General features: G+C 62.5%; 1 protein-coding gene across 1 annotated transcript in view; it reads left to right on the top strand.

The window, feature by feature from the left end:
- LOC307031576 (kinesin-like protein KIF1C) overlaps positions 1 to 17,500 on the top strand; it is a 47,518-nt gene that overhangs the window by 19,477 nt on the left and 10,541 nt on the right. The window contains exons 20-21 of the mRNA XM_079668787.1: positions 199 to 282; positions 707 to 887. Of these exons, the coding sequence (XP_079524913.1) occupies positions 199 to 282; positions 707 to 887 (265 nt within the window). The remainder of the gene's footprint in view (positions 1 to 198; positions 283 to 706; positions 888 to 17,500) is intronic.

Consider the following 17,500-nt stretch of genomic DNA (forward strand, 5'->3'; position numbering starts at 1 on the left):
CTGTGTGTCAGCCCCGCCCCTCACAGCGCGCCTGGCAGCCACAGCGCTCCAGGCTAAAATGCTGGTCACATCTTTATGTAAACGGCAATTTATCGAGCTCAGAAAAGTTATCGAGTCCATTTTTATTTATCGTACGATAAGTCAATTTATCGATTATCGCGACAGGCCTATGTGTAACCCTGTTCTGTGTGTGTTAAGTGGTGGTGACTCTGGAGCCGTTGATCGGAGCGGAGACGTATGTTAACGGGAAGCAGATCGAGGACGCCGTCGTTTTAAAACAAGGTGAAGATACTTTAAATATTTTGTTTTGATATCATACAAATATTGTATGATCTTATTTAGCTTTCATTTTTCTAAACCTCATTTTCAGTACCTCTCCAGCTTTCTGTGCTTTTATTGTGAAGCCCTGTGTGGAGCTCTTATTTTGAAACAGTGTGCAAATCCCAACTACTCGGTCACTTTTTAAATCTCTGCTAAAAACTCACCTCTTTCATACTGGTTACATTACATTTCTACATTTCTACATTTCTATAATGCTGTATATGTTTCTGGTAATGACTGTTTTATTATTTCACTCCTATTGTGTTATTCTATATTTTATTGGTTCCATGTACGGCCCTTTGGTCGCTGAGGTTGCTTTGAATGTGCTGAATGAATAAAGAGTGAGATTGAACCCCCCCCCCCCCCCCCCCCCCCCTGTGTTCAGGGCACCGCATCGTGATGGGGAAGAACCACGTGTTCCGGTTCAACCACCCGGAGCAGGCTCGTCTGGAGAGAGAGCGCAGCGCCAAGCCTGACCTGCAGGGGGAGCCGGAGGACTGGAACTACGCCCAGAAGGAGCTGCTGGAGAAGCAGGGCATCGACATCAAGCAGGAGATGGAGAAGAGGTGAGGAGAGGACGCTAGGGAGGAGAGGACGCAAGGGAGAAGAGGACGCTAGGGAGGAGAGGACGCATGGGAGGAGAGGACGCTAGGGAGGAGAGGACGCTAAGGAGGAGAGGACGCTAGGGAGGAGAGGACGCAAGGGAGGAGAGGACGCTAGGGAGGAGAGGATGCTGGAGAGGACGCTAGGGAGGACAGGACGCTAGGGAGGAGAGGACGCTAGGGAGGAGTCGACGCTGGAGAGGACGCTAGGGAGGACAGGACGCTAGGGAGGAGAGGACGCAAGGGAGGAGAGTACGCTAGGGAGGAGAGGACGCTAGGGAGGAGAGGACGCTAGGGAGGAGAGGACGCTGGAGAGGACGCTAAGGAGGAGAGGACGCTAGGGAGGGGAGGATGCTAGGGAGGAGAGGACGCTAGGGAGGAGAGGACGCTGGGGAGGACGCTAGGGAGGAGAGGACGCATGGGAGGAGAGGACGCATGGGAGGAGAGGGCGCTAGAGGACGCTAGGGAGGAGAGAACGCATGGGAGGAGAGGACGCTGGAGAGGACGCTAGGGAGGAGAGGACGCAAGGGAGGAGAGGACGCAAGGGAGGAGAGGACGCTAGGGAGGAGAGGACGCAAGGGAGGAGAGGACGCTAGAGGACGCTAGGGAGGAGAGGACGCATGGTAGGAGAGGACGCTGGAGAAGACGCTAGGGAGGAGAGGACGCTAGGGAGGAGAGTACGCATGGGAGGAGAGGACGCTGGAGAGGACGCTAGGGAGGAGAGGACGCAAGGGAGGAGAGGACGCTAGGGAGGAGAGGACGCAAGGGAGGAGAGGACGCATGGGAGGAGAGGACGCTAGGGAGGAGAGGATGCTAGGGAGGAGAGGACGCAAGGGAGGAGAGGACGCTAGGGAGGAGAGGACGCAAAGGAGAAGAGGACGCTAGGGAGGAGAGGACGCTAGGGAGGAGAGGACGCATGGGAGGAGAGGATGCTAGAGGATGCTAGGGAGGAGAGGACGCATGGGAGGAGAGGACGCTGGAGAGGACACTAGGGAGGAGAGGACGCTAGGGAGGAGAGGACGCATGGGAGGAGAGGACACTGGAGGACGCTAGGGAGGAGAGGACGCTGGAGAGGACGCTAGGGAGGAGAGGACGCAAGGGAGGAGAGGACGCATGGGAGGAGAGGACGCTAGGGAGGAGAGGACGCATGGGAGGAGAGGATGCTAGGGAGGAGAGGACGCTGGAGAGGACACTAGGGAGGAGAGGACGCTAGGGAGGAGAGGACGCATGGGAGGAGAGGACACTGGAGGACGCTAGGGAGGAGAGGACGCTGGAGAGGACGCTAGGGAGGAGAGGACGCAAGGGAGGAGAGGACGCAAGGGAGGAGAGGACGCTAGGGAGGAGAGGACGCTAGGGAGGAGAGGACGCATGGGAGGAGAGGACGCTAGGGAGGAGAGGACGCATGGGAGGAGAGGATGCTGGAGAGGACGCTAGGGAGGAGAGGACGCATGGGAGGAGAGGACGCTGGAGAGGACGCTAGGGAGGAGAGGACGCAAGGGAGGAGAGGACGCTAGGGAGGAGAGGACGCAAGGGAGGAGAGGACGCTAGAGGACGCTAGGGAGGAGAGGACGCATGGTAGGAGAGGACGCTGGAGAAGACGCTAGGGAGGAGAGGACGCTAGGGAGGAGAGTACGCATGGGAGGAGAGGACGCTGGAGAGGACGCTAGGGAGGAGAGGACGCAAGGGAGGAGAGGACGCTAGGGAGGAGAGGACGCAAGGGAGGAGAGGACGCATGGGAGGAGAGGACGCTAGGGAGGAGAGGATGCTAGGGAGGAGAGGACGCAAGGGAGGAGAGGACGCTAGGGAGGAGAGGACGCAAAGGAGAAGAGGACGCTAGGGAGGAGAGGACGCTAGGGAGGAGAGGACGCATGGGAGGAGAGGGCGCTAGAGGATGCTAGGGAGGAGAGGACGCATGGGAGGAGAGGATGCTGGAGAGGACACTAGGGAGGAGAGGACGCTAGGGAGGAGAGGACGCATGGGAGGAGAGGACACTGGAGGACGCTAGGGAGGAGAGGACGCTGGAGAGGACGCTAGGGAGGAGAGGACGCAAGGGAGGAGAGGACGCAATGGAGGAGAAGACGCTAGGGAGGAGAGGACGCTAGGGAGAAGAGGACGCTAGGGAGGAGAGGACGCATGGGAGGAGAGGACGCTAGGGAGGAGAGGACGCATGGGAGGAGAGGATGCTAGGGAGGAGAGGACGCTAGGGAGGAGAGGACGCAAGGGAGGAGAGGACGCATGGGAGGAGAGGACGCTGGAGAGGACGCATGGGAGGAGAGGACGCAAGGGAGGAGAGGACGCAAGGGAGGAGAGGACGCTAGGGAGGAGAGGATGCAAGGGAGGAGAGGACGCTAGGGAGGAGAGGATGCTGGAGAGGATGCTAGGGAGGACAGGACGCTAGGGAGGAGAGGACGCTAGGGAGGAGTCGACGCTGGAGAGGATGCTAGGGAGGACAGGACGCTAGGGAGGAGAGGACGCAAGGGAGGAGAGTACGCTAGGGAGGAGAGGACGCTAAGGACGAGAGGACGCTAGGGAGGAGAGGACGCTGGAGAGGACGCTAAGGAGGAGAGGACGCTAGGGAGGGGAGGATGCTAGGGAGGAGAGGACGCTAGGGAGGAGAGGACGCTGGGGAGGACGCTAGGGAGGAGAGGACGCATGGGAGGAGAGGACGCATGGGAGGAGAGGGCGCTAGAGGACGCTAGGGAGGAGAGGACGCATGGGAGGAGAGGACGCTGGAGAGGACGCTAGGGAGGAGAGGACGCAAGGGAGGAGAGGACGCAAGGGAGGAGAGGACGCTAGGGAGGAGAGGACGCAAGGGAGGAGAGGACGCTAGAGGACGCTAGGGAGGAGAGGACTTCTAGGGAGGAGAGTACGCATGGGAGGAGAGGACGCTGGAGAGGACGCTGGAGAGGACGCAAGGGAGGAGAGGACGCTAGGGAGGAGAGGACGCAAGGGAGGAGAGGACGCATGGGAAGAGAGGACGCTAGGGAGGAGAGGATGCTAGGGAGGAGAGGACGCAAGGGAAGAGAGGACGCTAGGGAGGAGAGGACGCAAAGGAGAAGAGGACGCTAGGGAGGAGAGGACGCTAGGGAGGAGAGGACGCATGGGAGGAGAGGACGCTAGGGAGGAGAGGACGCTAGGGAGGAGAGGACGCATGGGAGGAGAGGACGCTGGAGAGGACACTAGGGAGGAGAGGACGCTAGGGAGGAGAGGACGCATGGGAGGAGAGGACACTGGAGGACGCTAGGGAGGAGAGGACGCTGGAGAGGACGCTAGGGAGGAGAGGACGCAAGGGAGGAGAGGACGCAAGGGAGGAGAGGACGCTAGGGAGGAGAGGACGCTAGGGAGAAGAGGACCCTAGGGAGGAGAGGACGCATGGGAGGAGAGGACGCTAGGGAGGAGAGGACGCATGGGAGGAGAGGATGCTAGGGAGGAGAGGACGCTAGGGAGGAGAGGACGCAAGGGAGGAGAGGACGCTAGGGAGGAGAGGACGCAAGGGAGGAGAGGACGCATGGGAGGAGAGGACGCTGGAGAGGACGCTAGGGAGGAGAGGACGCAAGGGAGGAGAGGACGCTAGGGAGGAGAGGACGCAAGGGAGGAGAGGACGCTAGAGGACGCTAGGGAGGAGAGGACGCATGGTAGGAGAGGACGCTGCAGAGGACGCTAGGGAGGAGAGGACGCTAGGGAGGAGAGTACGCATGGGAGGAGAGGATGCTGGAGAGGACGCTAGGGAAGAGAGGACGCAAGGGAGGAGAGGACGCTAGGGAGGAGAGGACGCAAGGGAGGAGAGGATGCATGGGAGGAGAGGACGCTAGGGAGGGGAGGACGCAAGGGAGGAGAGGACGCAAGGGAGGAGAGGACGCTAGGGAGGAGAGGACGCATGGGAGGAGAGGACGCTGGAGGACGCTAGGGAGGAGAGGACGCATGGGAGGAGAGGACGCTAGGGAGGAGAGGACGCTAGGGAGGAGAGGACGCATGGGAGGAGAGGACGCTAGAGGACGCTTGGGAGGAGAGGACGCTGGAGAGGACGCTAGGGAGGAGAGGACTTTAGGGAGGAGAGGACGCATGGGAGGAGAGGACGCTGGAGGACGCTAGGGAGGAGAGGAACCCGGAGAGGACGCTAGGGAGGAGAGGACGCAAGGGAGGAGAGGACGCTAGGGAGGAGAGGACGCATGGGAGGAGAGGAAACTAGGGAGGAGAGGACGCAAGGGAGGAGAGGACGCTAGGGAGGAGAGGACGCAAGGGAGGAGAGGACGCAAGGGAGGAGAGGACGCTAGGGAGGAGAGGATGCAAGGGAGGAGAGGACGCTAGGGAGGAGAGGAAGCTAGGGAGGAGAGGACGCTAGGGAGGAGAGGACGCTAGAGGACGCTAGGGAGGAGAGGACGCAAGGGAGGAGAGGACGCTGGAGAGGACGCTAGGGAGGAGAGGATGCTAGGGAGGAGAAGACGCATGGGAGGAGAGGACGCTGGAGGACGCTAGGGAGGAGAGGACGCTGGAGAGGACGCTAGGGAGGAGAGGACGCTAGGGAGTAGAGGACGCAAGGGAGGAGAGGATGCAAGGGAGGAGATGACGCAAGGGAGGAGAGGACGCAAGGGAGGATAGGACGCTAGGGAGGAGAGGACGCTAGGGAGGAGAGGACGCATGGGAGGAGAGGACGCTAGGGAGGAGAGGACGCATGGGAGGAGAGGACGCTGGTGAGGACGCTAGGGAGGAGAGGACGCTAGGGAGGAGAGGACGCAAGGGAGGAGAGGACGCTATGGAGGAGAGGACGCATGGGAGGATAGGACGTAAGGGAGGAGAGGAAGCTAGAGAGGAGAGGACGCTGGAGAGGACGCTAGGGAGGAGAGGACGCTGGAGAGGACGATAGGGAGGAGAGGACGCATGGGAGGAGAGGACGCTAGAGGACGCTAGGGAGGAGAGGACGCATTGGGAGGAGAGGACGCATGGGAGGAGAGGACGCTAGGGAGGACGCTAGGGAGGAGAGGACGCTAGGGAGGAGAGGACGCTAGGGAAGAGAGGACGCTGGAGAGGACGCTAGGGAGGAGAGGACGCAAGGGAGAAGAGGACGCTAGGGAGGAGAGGACGCTGGAGAGGACGCTAGGGAGGAGAGGACGCAAGGGAGAAGAGGACGCTAGGGAGGAGAGGACACATGGGAGGAGAGGACGCTAGGGAGGAGAGTACGCTGGAGAGGACGCTAGGGAGGAGAGGACGCTAGGGAGGAGAGGATGCTGGAGAGGACGTTAGGGAGGAGAGGACGCTAGGGAGGAGAGGACGCAAGGGAGGAGAGGACGCTAGAGGACGCTAGGGAGGAGAGGACGCATGGTAGGAGAGGACGCTGCAGAGGACGCTAGGGAGGAGAGGACGCTAGGGAGGAGAGTACGCATGGGAGGAGAGGATGCTGGAGAGGACGCTAGGGAAGAGAGGACGCAAGGGAGGAGAGGACGCTAGGGAGGAGAGGACGCAAGGGAGGAGAGGATGCATGGGAGGAGAGGACGCTAGGGAGGGGAGGACGCAAGGGAGGAGAGGACGCAAGGGAGGAGAGGACGCTAGGGAGGAGAGGACGCATGGGAGGAGAGGACGCTGGAGGACGCTAGGGAGGAGAGGACGCATGGGAGGAGAGGACGCTAGGGAGGAGAGGACGCTAGGGAGGAGAGGACGCATGGGAGGAGAGGACGCTAGAGGACGCTTGGGAGGAGAGGACGCTGGAGAGGACGCTAGGGAGGAGAGGACTTTAGGGAGGAGAGGACGCATGGGAGGAGAGGACGCTGGAGGACGCTAGGGAGGAGAGGAACCTGGAGAGGACGCTAGGGAGGAGAGGACGCAAGGGAGGAGAGGACGCTAGGGAGGAGAGGACGCATGGGAGGAGAGGAAACTAGGGAGGAGAGGACGCAAGGGAGGAGAGGACGCTAGGGAGGAGAGGACGCAAGGGAGGAGAGGACGCAAGGGAGGAGAGGACGCTAGGGAGGAGAGGATGCAAGGGAGGAGAGGACGCTAGGGAGGAGAGGAAGCTAGGGAGGAGAGGACGCTAGGGAGGAGAGGACGCTAGAGGACGCTAGGGAGGAGAGGACGCAAGGGAGGAGAGGACGCTGGAGAGGACGCTAGGGAGGAGAGGATGCTAGGGAGGAGAAGACGCATGGGAGGAGAGGACGCTGGAGGACGCTAGGGAGGAGAGGACGCTGGAGAGGACGCTAGGGAGGAGAGGACGCTAGGGAGTAGAGGACGCAAGGGAGGAGAGGATGCAAGGGAGGAGAGGACGCAAGGGAGGAGAGGACGCAAGGGAGGATAGGACGCTAGGGAGGAGAGGACGCTAGGGAGGAGAGGACGCATGGGAGGAGAGGACGCTAGGGAGGAGAGGACGCATGGGAGGAGAGGACGCTGGTGAGGACGCTAGGGAGGAGAGGACGCTAGGGAGGAGAGGACGCAAGGGAGGAGAGGACGCTATGGAGGAGAGGACGCATGGGAGGATAGGACGTAAGGGAGGAGAGGAAGCTAGAGAGGAGAGGACGCTGGAGAGGACGCTAGGGAGGAGAGGACGCTGGAGAGGACGATAGGGAGGAGAGGACGCATGGGAGGAGAGGACGCTAGAGGACGCTAGGGAGGAGAGGACGCATTGGGAGGAGAGGACGCATGGGAGGAGAGGACGCTAGGGAGGACGCTAGGGAGGAGAGGACGCTAGGGAAGAGAGGACGCTGGAGAGGACGCTAGGGAGGAGAGGACGCAAGGGAGAAGAGGACGCTAGGGAGGAGAGGACGCTGGAGAGGACGCTAGGGAGGAGAGGACGCAAGGGAGAAGAGGACGCTAGGGAGGAGAGGACACATGGGAGGAGAGGACGCTAGGGAGGAGAGTACGCTGGAGAGGACGCTAGGGAGGAGAGGACGCTAGGGAGGAGAGGACGCTAGGGAGGAGAGGATGCTGGAGAGGACGCTAGGGAGGAGAGGACGCTAGGGAGGAGAGGATGCTAGGGAGGAGAGGACGCTGGGGAGGAGAGGACACTGGGGAGGACGCTAGGGAGGAGAGGACGCATGGGAGGAGAGGACGCATGGGAGGAGAGGGCGCTAGAGGACGCTAGGGAGGAGAGGACGCATGGGAGGAGAGGACGCTGGAGAGGACGCTAGGGAGGAGAGGACGCAAGGGAGGAGAGGACACAAGGGAGGAGAGGACGCTAGGGAGGAGAGGACGCAAGGGAGGAGAGGACGCTAGAGGACGCTAGCGAGGGGAGGACGCATGGTAGGAGAGGACGCTGGAGAAGACGCTAGGGAGGAGAGGACTTCTAGGGAGGAGAGTACGCATGGGAGGAGAGGACGCTGGAGAGGACGCTAGGGAGGAGAGGACGCAAGGGAGGAGAGGACGCTAGGGAGGAGAGGACGCAAGGGAGGAGAGGACGCATGGGAAGAGAGGACGCTAGGGAGGAGAGGATGCTAGGGAGGAGAGGACGCAAGGGAGGAGAGGACGCTAGGGAGGAGAGGACGCAAAGGAGAAGAGGACGCTAGGGAGGAGAGGACGCTAGGGAGGAGAGGACGCATGGGAGGAGAGGACGCTAGGGAGGAGAGGACGCTAGGGAGGAGAGGACGCATTGGGAGGAGAGGACGCATGGGAGGAGAGGACGCTAGGGAGGACGCTAGGGAGGAGAGGACGCTAGGGAAGAGAGGACGCTGGAGAGGACGCTAGGGAGGAGAGGACGCAAGGGAGAAGAGGACGCTAGGGAGGAGAGGACGCTGGAGAGGACGCTAGGGAGGAGAGGACGCAAGGGAGAAGAGGACGCTAGGGAGGAGAGGACACATGGGAGGAGAGGACGCTAGGGAGGAGAGTACGCTGGAGAGGACGCTAGGGAGGAGAGGACGCTAGGGAGGAGAGGACGCTAGGGAGGAGAGGATGCTGGAGAGGACGCTAGGGAGGAGAGGACGCTAGGGAGGAGAGGATGCTAGGGAGGAGAGGACGCTGGGGAGGAGAGGACACTGGGGAGGACGCTAGGGAGGAGAGGACGCATGGGAGGAGAGGACGCATGGGAGGAGAGGGCGCTAGAGGACGCTAGGGAGGAGAGGACGCATGGGAGGAGAGGACGCTGGAGAGGACGCTAGGGAGGAGAGGACGCAAGGGAGGAGAGGACACAAGGGAGGAGAGGACGCTAGGGAGGAGAGGACGCAAGGGAGGAGAGGACGCTAGAGGACGCTAGCGAGGGGAGGACGCATGGTAGGAGAGGACGCTGGAGAAGACGCTAGGGAGGAGAGGACTTCTAGGGAGGAGAGTACGCATGGGAGGAGAGGACGCTGGAGAGGACGCTAGGGAGGAGAGGACGCAAGGGAGGAGAGGACGCTAGGGAGGAGAGGACGCAAGGGAGGAGAGGACGCATGGGAAGAGAGGACGCTAGGGAGGAGAGGATGCTAGGGAGGAGAGGACGCAAGGGAGGAGAGGACGCTAGGGAGGAGAGGACGCAAAGGAGAAGAGGACGCTAGGGAGGAGAGGACGCTAGGGAGGAGAGGACGCATGGGAGGAGAGGACGCTAGGGAGGAGAGGACGCTAGGGAGGAGAGGACGCATGGGAGGAGAGGACGCTGGAGAGGACACTAGGGAGGAGAGGACGCTAGGGAGGAGAGGACGCATGGGAGGAGAGGACACTGGAGGACGCTAGGGAGGAGAGGACGCTGGAGAGGACGCTAGGGAGGAGAGGACGCAAGGGAGGAGAGGACGCAAGGGAGGAGAGGACGCTAGGGAGGAGAGGACGCTAGGGAGAAGAGGACGCTAGGGAGGAGAGGACGCATGGGAGGAGAGGACGCTAGGGAGGAGAGGACGCATGGGAGGAGAGGAGGCTAGGGAGGAGAGGACGCTAGGGAGGAGAGGACGCAAGGGAGGAGAGGACGCTAGGGAGGAGAGGACGCAAGGGAGGAGAGGACGCATGGGAGGAGAGGACGCTGGAGAGGACGCTAGGGAGGAGAGGACGCAAGGGAGGAGAGGACGCAAGGGAGGAGAGGACGCTAGGGAGGAGAGGACGCAAGGGAGGAGAGGACGCTAGAGGACGCTAGGGAGGAGAGGACGCATGGTAGGAGAGGACGCTGGAGAGGACGCTAGGGAGGAGAGGACGCTAGGGAGGAGAGTACGCATGGGAGGAGAGGATGCTGGAGAGGACGCTAGGGAAGAGAGGACGCAAGGGAGGAGAGGACGCTAGGGAGGAGAGGACGCAAGGGAGGAGAGGATGCATGGGAGGAGAGGACGCTAGGGAGGGGAGGACGCAAGGGAGGAGAGGACGCAAGGGAGGAGAGGACGCTAGGGAGGAGAGGACGCATGGGAGGAGAGGACGCTGGAGGACGCTAGGGAGGAGAGGACGCATGGGAGGAGAGGACGCTAGGGAGGAGAGGACGCTAGGGAGGAGAGGACGCATGGGAGGAGAGGACGCTAGAGGACGCTTGGGAGGAGAGGACGCTGGAGAGGACGCTAGGGAGGAGAGGACTTTAGGGAGGAGAGGACGCATGGGAGGAGAGGACGCTGGAGGACGCTAGGGAGGAGAGGAACCTGGAGAGGACGCTAGGGAGGAGAGGACGCAAGGGAGGAGAGGACGCTAGGGAGGAGAGGACGCATGGGAGGAGAGGACGTTAGGGAGGAGAGGACGCAAGGGAGGAGAGGACGCTAGGGAGGAGAGGACGCAAGGGAGGAGAGGACGCAAGGGAGGAGAGGACGCTAGGGAGGAGAGGATGCAAGGGAGGAGAGGACGCTAGGGAGGAGAGGACGCTAGGGAGAAGAGGACCCTAGGGAGGAGAGGACGCATGGGAGGAGAGGACGCTAGGGAGGAGAGGACGCATGGGAGGAGAGGATGCTAGGGAGGAGAGGACGCTAGGGAGGAGAGGACGCAAGGGAGGAGAGGACGCTAGGGAGGAGAGGAAGCAAGGGAGGAGAGGACGCATGGGAGGAGAGGACGCTGGAGAGGACGCTAGGGAGGAAAGGACGCAAGGGAGGAGAGGACGCTAGGGAGGAGAGGACGCAAGGGAGGAGAGGACGCTAGAGGACGCTAGGGAGGAGAGGACGCATGGTAGGAGAGGACGCTGCAGAGGACGCTAGGGAGGAGAGGACGCTAGGGAGGAGAGTACGCATGGGAGGAGAGGATGCTGGAGAGGACGCTAGGGAAGAGAGGACGCAAGGGAGGAGAGGACGCTAGGGAGGAGAGGACGCAAGGGAGGAGAGGATGCATGGGAGGAGAGGACGCTAGGGAGGGGAGGACGCAAGGGAGGAGAGGACGCAAGGGAGGAGAGGACGCTAGGGAGGAGAGGACGCATGGGAGGAGAGGACGCTGGAGGACGCTAGGGAGGAGAGGACGCATGGGAGGAGAGGACGCTAGGGAGGAGAGGACGCTAGGGAGGAGAGGACGCATGGGAGGAGAGGACGCTAGAGGACGCTTGGGAGGAGAGGACGCTGGAGAGGACGCTAGGGAGGAGAGGACTTTAGGGAGGAGAGGACGCATGGGAGGAGAGGACGCTGGAGGACGCTAGGGAGGAGAGGAACCTGGAGAGGACGCTAGGGAGGAGAGGACGCAAGGGAGGAGAGGACGCTAGGGAGGAGAGGACGCATGGGAGGAGAGGAAACTAGGGAGGAGAGGACGCAAGGGAGGAGAGGACGCTAGGGAGGAGAGGACGCAAGGGAGGAGAGGACGCAAGGGAGGAGAGGACGCTAGGGAGGAGAGGATGCAAGGGAGGAGAGGACGCTAGGGAGGAGAGGACGCTAGGGAGGAGAGGACGCTAGGGAGGAGAGGACGCTAGAGGACGCTAGGGAGGAGAGGACGCAAGGGAGGAGAGGACGCTGGAGAGGACGCTAGGGAGGAGAGGATGCTAGGGAGGAGAAGACGCATGGGAGGAGAGGACGCTGGAGGACGCTAGGGAGGAGAGGACGCTGGAGAGGACGCTAGGGAGGAGAGGACGCTAGGGAGTAGAGGACGCAAGGGAGGAGAGGATGCAAGGGAGGAGATGACGCAAGGGAGGAGAGGACGCAAGGGAGGATAGGACGCTAGGGAGGAGAGGACGCTAGGGAGGAGAGGACGCATGGGAGGAGAGGACGCTAGGGAGGAGAGGACGCATGAGAGGAGAGGACGCTGGTGAGGACGCTAGGGAGGAGAGGACGCTAGGGAGGAGAGGACGCAAGGGAGGAGAGGACGCTATGGAGGAGAGGACGCATGGGAGGATAGGACGTAAGGGAGGAGAGGAAGCTAGAGAGGAGAGGACGCTGGAGAGGACGCTAGGGAGGAGAGGACGCTGGAGAGGACGATAGGGAGGAGAGGACGCATGGGAGGAGAGGACGCTAGAGGACGCTAGGGAGGAGAGGACGCATTGGGAGGAGAGGACGCATGGGAGGAGAGGACGCTAGGGAGGACGCTAGGGAGGAGAGGACGCTAGGGAGGAGAGGACGCTAGGGAAGAGAGGACGCTGGAGAGGACGCTAGGGAGGAGAGGACGCAAGGGAGAAGAGGACGCTAGGGAGGAGAGGACGCTGGAGAGGACGCTAGGGAGGAGAGGACGCAAGGGAGAAGAGGACGCTAGGGAGGAGAGGAAACATGGGAGGAGAGGACGCTAGGGAGGAGAGTACGCTGGAGAGGACGCTAGGGAGGAGAGGACGCTAGGGAGGAGAGGACGCTAGGGAGGAGAGGATGCTGGAGAGGACGCTAGGGAGGAGAGGACGCTAGGGAGGAGAGGACGCAAGGGAGGAGAGGACGCTAGAGGACGCTAGGGAGGAGAGGACGCATGGTAGGAGAGGACGCTGCAGAGGACGCTAGGGAGGAGAGGACGCTAGGGAGGAGAGTACGCATGGGAGGAGAGGATGCTGGAGAGGACGCTAGGGAAGAGAGGACGCAAGGGAGGAGAGGACGCTAGGGAGGAGAGGACGCAAGGGAGGAGAGGATGCATGGGAGGAGAGGACGCTAGGGAGGGGAGGACGCAAGGGAGGAGAGGACGCAAGGGAGGAGAGGACGCTAGGGAGGAGAGGACGCATGGGAGGAGAGGACGCTGGAGGACGCTAGGGAGGAGAGGACGCATGGGAGGAGAGGACGCTAGGGAGGAGAGGACGCTAGGGAGGAGAGGACGCATGGGAGGAGAGGACGCTAGAGGACGCTTGGGAGGAGAGGACGCTGGAGAGGACGCTAGGGAGGAGAGGACTTTAGGGAGGAGAGGACGCATGGGAGGAGAGGACGCTGGAGGACGCTAGGGAGGAGAGGAACCTGGAGAGGACGCTAGGGAGGAGAGGACGCAAGGGAGGAGAGGACGCTAGGGAGGAGAGGACGCATGGGAGGAGAGGAAACTAGGGAGGAGAGGACGCAAGGGAGGAGAGGACGCTAGGGAGGAGAGGACGCAAGGGAGGAGAGGACGCAAGGGAGGAGAGGACGCTAGGGAGGAGAGGATGCAAGGGAGGAGAGGACGCTAGGGAGGAGAGGAAGCTAGGGAGGAGAGGACGCTAGGGAGGAGAGGACGCTAGAGGACGCTAGGGAGGAGAGGACGCAAGGGAGGAGAGGACGCTGGAGAGGACGCTAGGGAGGAGAGGATGCTAGGGAGGAGAAGACGCATGGGAGGAGAGGACGCTGGAGGACGCTAGGGAGGAGAGGACGCTGGAGAGGACGCTAGGGAGGAGAGGACGCTAGGGAGTAGAGGACGCAAGGGAGGAGAGGATGCAAGGGAGGAGATGACGCAAGGGAGGAGAGGACGCAAGGGAGGATAGGACGCTAGGGAGGAGAGGACGCTAGGGAGGAGAGGACGCATGGGAGGAGAGGACGCTAGGGAGGAGAGGACGCATGGGAGGAGAGGACGCTGGTGAGGACGCTAGGGAGGAGAGGACGCTAGGGAGGAGAGGACGCAAGGGAGGAGAGGACGCTATGGAGGAGAGGACGCATGGGAGGATAGGACGTAAGGGAGGAGAGGAAGCTAGAGAGGAGAGGACGCTGGAGAGGACGCTAGGGAGGAGAGGACGCTGGAGAGGACGATAGGGAGGAGAGGACGCATGGGAGGAGAGGACGCTAGAGGACGCTAGGGAGGAGAGGACGCATTGGGAGGAGAGGACGCATGGGAGGAGAGGACGCTAGGGAGGACGCTAGGGAGGAGAGGACGCTAGGGAGGAGAGGACGCTAGGGAAGAGAGGACGCTGGAGAGGACGCTAGGGAGGAGAGGACGCAAGGGAGAAGAGGACGCTAGGGAGGAGAGGACGCTGGAGAGGACGCTAGGGAGGAGAGGACGCAAGGGAGAAGAGGACGCTAGGGAGGAGAGGACACATGGGAGGAGAGGACGCTAGGGAGGAGAGTACGCTGGAGAGGACGCTAGGGAGGAGAGGACGCTAGGGAGGAGAGGACGCTAGGGAGGAGAGGATGCTGGAGAGGACGCTAGGGAGGAGAGGACGCTAGGGAGGAGAGGACGCAAGGGAGGAGAGGACGCTAGAGGACGCTAGGGAGGAGAGGACGCATGGTAGGAGAGGACGCTGCAGAGGACGCTAGGGAGGAGAGGACGCTAGGGAGGAGAGTACGCATGGGAGGAGAGGATGCTGGAGAGGACGCTAGGGAAGAGAGGACGCAAGGGAGGAGAGGACGCTAGGGAGGAGAGGACGCAAGGGAGGAGAGGATGCATGGGAGGAGAGGACGCTAGGGAGGGGAGGACGCAAGGGAGGAGAGGACGCAAGGGAGGAGAGGACGCTAGGGAGGAGAGGACGCATGGGAGGAGAGGACGCTGGAGGACGCTAGGGAGGAGAGGACGCATGGGAGGAGAGGACGCTAGGGAGGAGAGGACGCTAGGGAGGAGAGGACGCATGGGAGGAGAGGACGCTAGAGGACGCTTGGGAGGAGAGGACGCTGGAGAGGACGCTAGGGAGGAGAGGACTTTAGGGAGGAGAGGACGCATGGGAGGAGAGGACGCTGGAGGACGCTAGGGAGGAGAGGAACCTGGAGAGGACGCTAGGGAGGAGAGGACGCAAGGGAGGAGAGGACGCTAGGGAGGAGAGGACGCATGGGAGGAGAGGAAACTAGGGAGGAGAGGACGCAAGGGAGGAGAGGAAGCTAGGGAGGAGAGGACGCAAGGGAGGAGAGGACGCAAGGGAGGAGAGGACGCTAGGGAGGAGAGGACGCTAGGGAGGAGAGGAAGCTAGGGAGGAGAGGACGCTAGGGAGGAGAGGACGCTAGAGGATGCTAGGGAGGAGAGGACGCAAGGGAGGAGAGGACGCTGGAGAGGACGCTAGGGAGGAGAGGATGCTAGGGAGGAGAAGACGCATGGGAGGAGAGGACGCTGGAGGACGCTAGGGAGGAGAGGACGCTGGAGAGGACGCTAGGGAGGAGAGGACGCTAGGGAGTAGAGGACGCAAGGGAGGAGAGGATGCAAGGGAGGAGATGACGCAAGGGAGGAGAGGACGCAAGGGAGGATAGGACGCTAGGGAGGAGAGGACGCTAGGGAGGAGAGGACGCATGGGAGGAGAGGACGCTAGGGAGGAGAGGACGCATGGGAGGAGAGGACGCTGGTGAGGACGCTAGGGAGGAGAGGACGCTAGGGAGGAGAGGACGCAAGGGAGGAGAGGACGCTATGGAGGAGAGGACGCATGGGAGGATAGGACGTAAGGGAGGAGAGGAAGCTAGAGAGGAGAGGACGCTGGAGAGGACGCTAGGGAGGAGAGGACGCTGGAGAGGACGATAGGGAGGAGAGGACGCATGGGAGGAGAGGACGCTAGAGGACGCTAGGGAGGAGAGGACGCATTGGGAGGAGAGGACGCATGGGAGGAGAGGACGCTAGGGAGGACGCTAGGGAGGAGAGGACGCTAGGGAGGAGAGGACGCTAGGGAAGAGAGGACGCTGGAGAGGACGCTAGGGAGGAGAGGACGCAAGGGAGAAGAGGACGCTAGGGAGGAGAGGACGCTGGAGAGGACGCTAGGGAGGAGAGGACGCAAGGGAGAAGAGGACGCTAGGGAGGAGAGGACACATGGGAGGAGAGGACGCTAGGGAGGAGAGTACGCTGGAGAGGACGCTAGGGAGGAGAGGACGCTAGGGAGGAGAGGATGCTGGAGAGGACGCTAGGGAGGAGAGGACGCTAGGGAGGAGAGGATGCTAGGGAGGAGAGGACGCTGGGGAGGAGAGGACACTGGGGAGGACGCTAGGGAGGAGAGGACGCATGGGAGGAGAGGACGCATGGGAGGAGAGGGCGCTAGAGGACGCTAGGGAGGAGAGGACGCATGGGAGGAGAGGACGCTGGAGAGGACGCTAGGGAGGAGAGGACGCAAGGGAGGAGAGGACACAAGGGAGGAGAGGACGCTAGGGAGGAGAGGACGCAAGGGAGGAGAGGACGCTAGAGGACGCTAGCGAGGGGAGGACGCATGGTAGGAGAGGACGCTGGAGAAGACGCTAGGGAGGAGAGGACTTCTAGGGAGGAGAGTACGCATGGGAGGAGAGGACGCTGGAGAGGACGCTAGGGAGGAGAGGACGCAAGGGAGGAGAGGACGCTAGGGAGGAGAGGACGCAAGGGAGGAGAGGACGCATGGGAAGAGAGGACGCTAGGGAGGAGAGGATGCTAGGGAGGAGAGGACGCAAGGGAGGAGAGGACGCTAGGGAGGAGAGGACGCAAAGGAGAAGAGGACGCTAGGGAGGAGAGGACGCTAGGGAGGAGAGGACGCATGGGAGGAGAGGACGCTAGGGAGGAGAGGACGCTAGGGAGGAGAGGACGCATGGGAGGAGAGGACGCTGGAGAGGACACTAGGGAGGAGAGGACGCTAGGGAGGAGAGGACGCATGGGAGGAGAGGACACTGGAGGACGCTAGGGAGGAGAGGACGCTGGAGAGGACGCTAGGGAGGAGAGGACGCAAGGGAGGAGAGGACGCAAGGGAGGAGAGGACGCTAGGGAGGAGAGGACGCTAGGGAGAAGAGGACGCTAGGGAGGAGAGGACGCATGGGAGGAGAGGACGCTAGGGAGGAGAGGACGCATGGGAGGAGAGGATGCTAGGGAGGAGAGGACGCTAGGGAGGAGAGGACGCAAGGGAGGAGAGGACGCTAGGGAGGAGAGGACGCAAGGGAGGAGAGGACGCATGGGAGGAGAGGACGCTGGAGAGGACGCTAGGGAGGAGAGGACGCAAGGGAGGAGAGGACGCAAGGGAGGAGAGGACGCTAGGGAGGAGAGGACGCAAGGGAGGAGAGGACGCTAGAGGACGCTAGGGAGGAGAGGACGCATGGTAGGAGAGGACGCTGGAGAGGACGCTAGGGAGGAGAGGACGCTAGGGAGGAGAGTACGCATGGGAGGAGAGGATGCTGGAGAGGACGCTAGGGAAGAGAGGACGCAAGGGAGGAGAGGACGCTAGGGAGGAGAGGACGCAAGGGAGGAGAGGATGCATGGGAGGAGAGGACGCTAGGGAGGGGAGGACGCAAGGGAGGAGAGGACGCAAGGGAGGAGAGGACGCTAGGGAGGAGAGGACGCATGGGAGGAGAGGACGCTGGAGGACGCTAGGGAGGAGAGGACGCATGGGAGGAGAGGACGCTAGGGAGGAGAGGACGCTAGGGAGGAGAGGACGCATGGGAGGAGAGGACGCTAGAGGACGCTTGGGAGGAGAGGACGCTGGAGAGGACGCTAGGGAGGAGAGGACTTTAGGGAGGAGAGGA

The sequence above is a fragment of the Notothenia rossii genome (assembly GCF_949606895.1).
Source record: "Notothenia rossii genome assembly, chromosome: 3".
Lineage (NCBI taxonomy): Eukaryota > Metazoa > Chordata > Actinopteri > Perciformes > Nototheniidae > Notothenia > Notothenia rossii.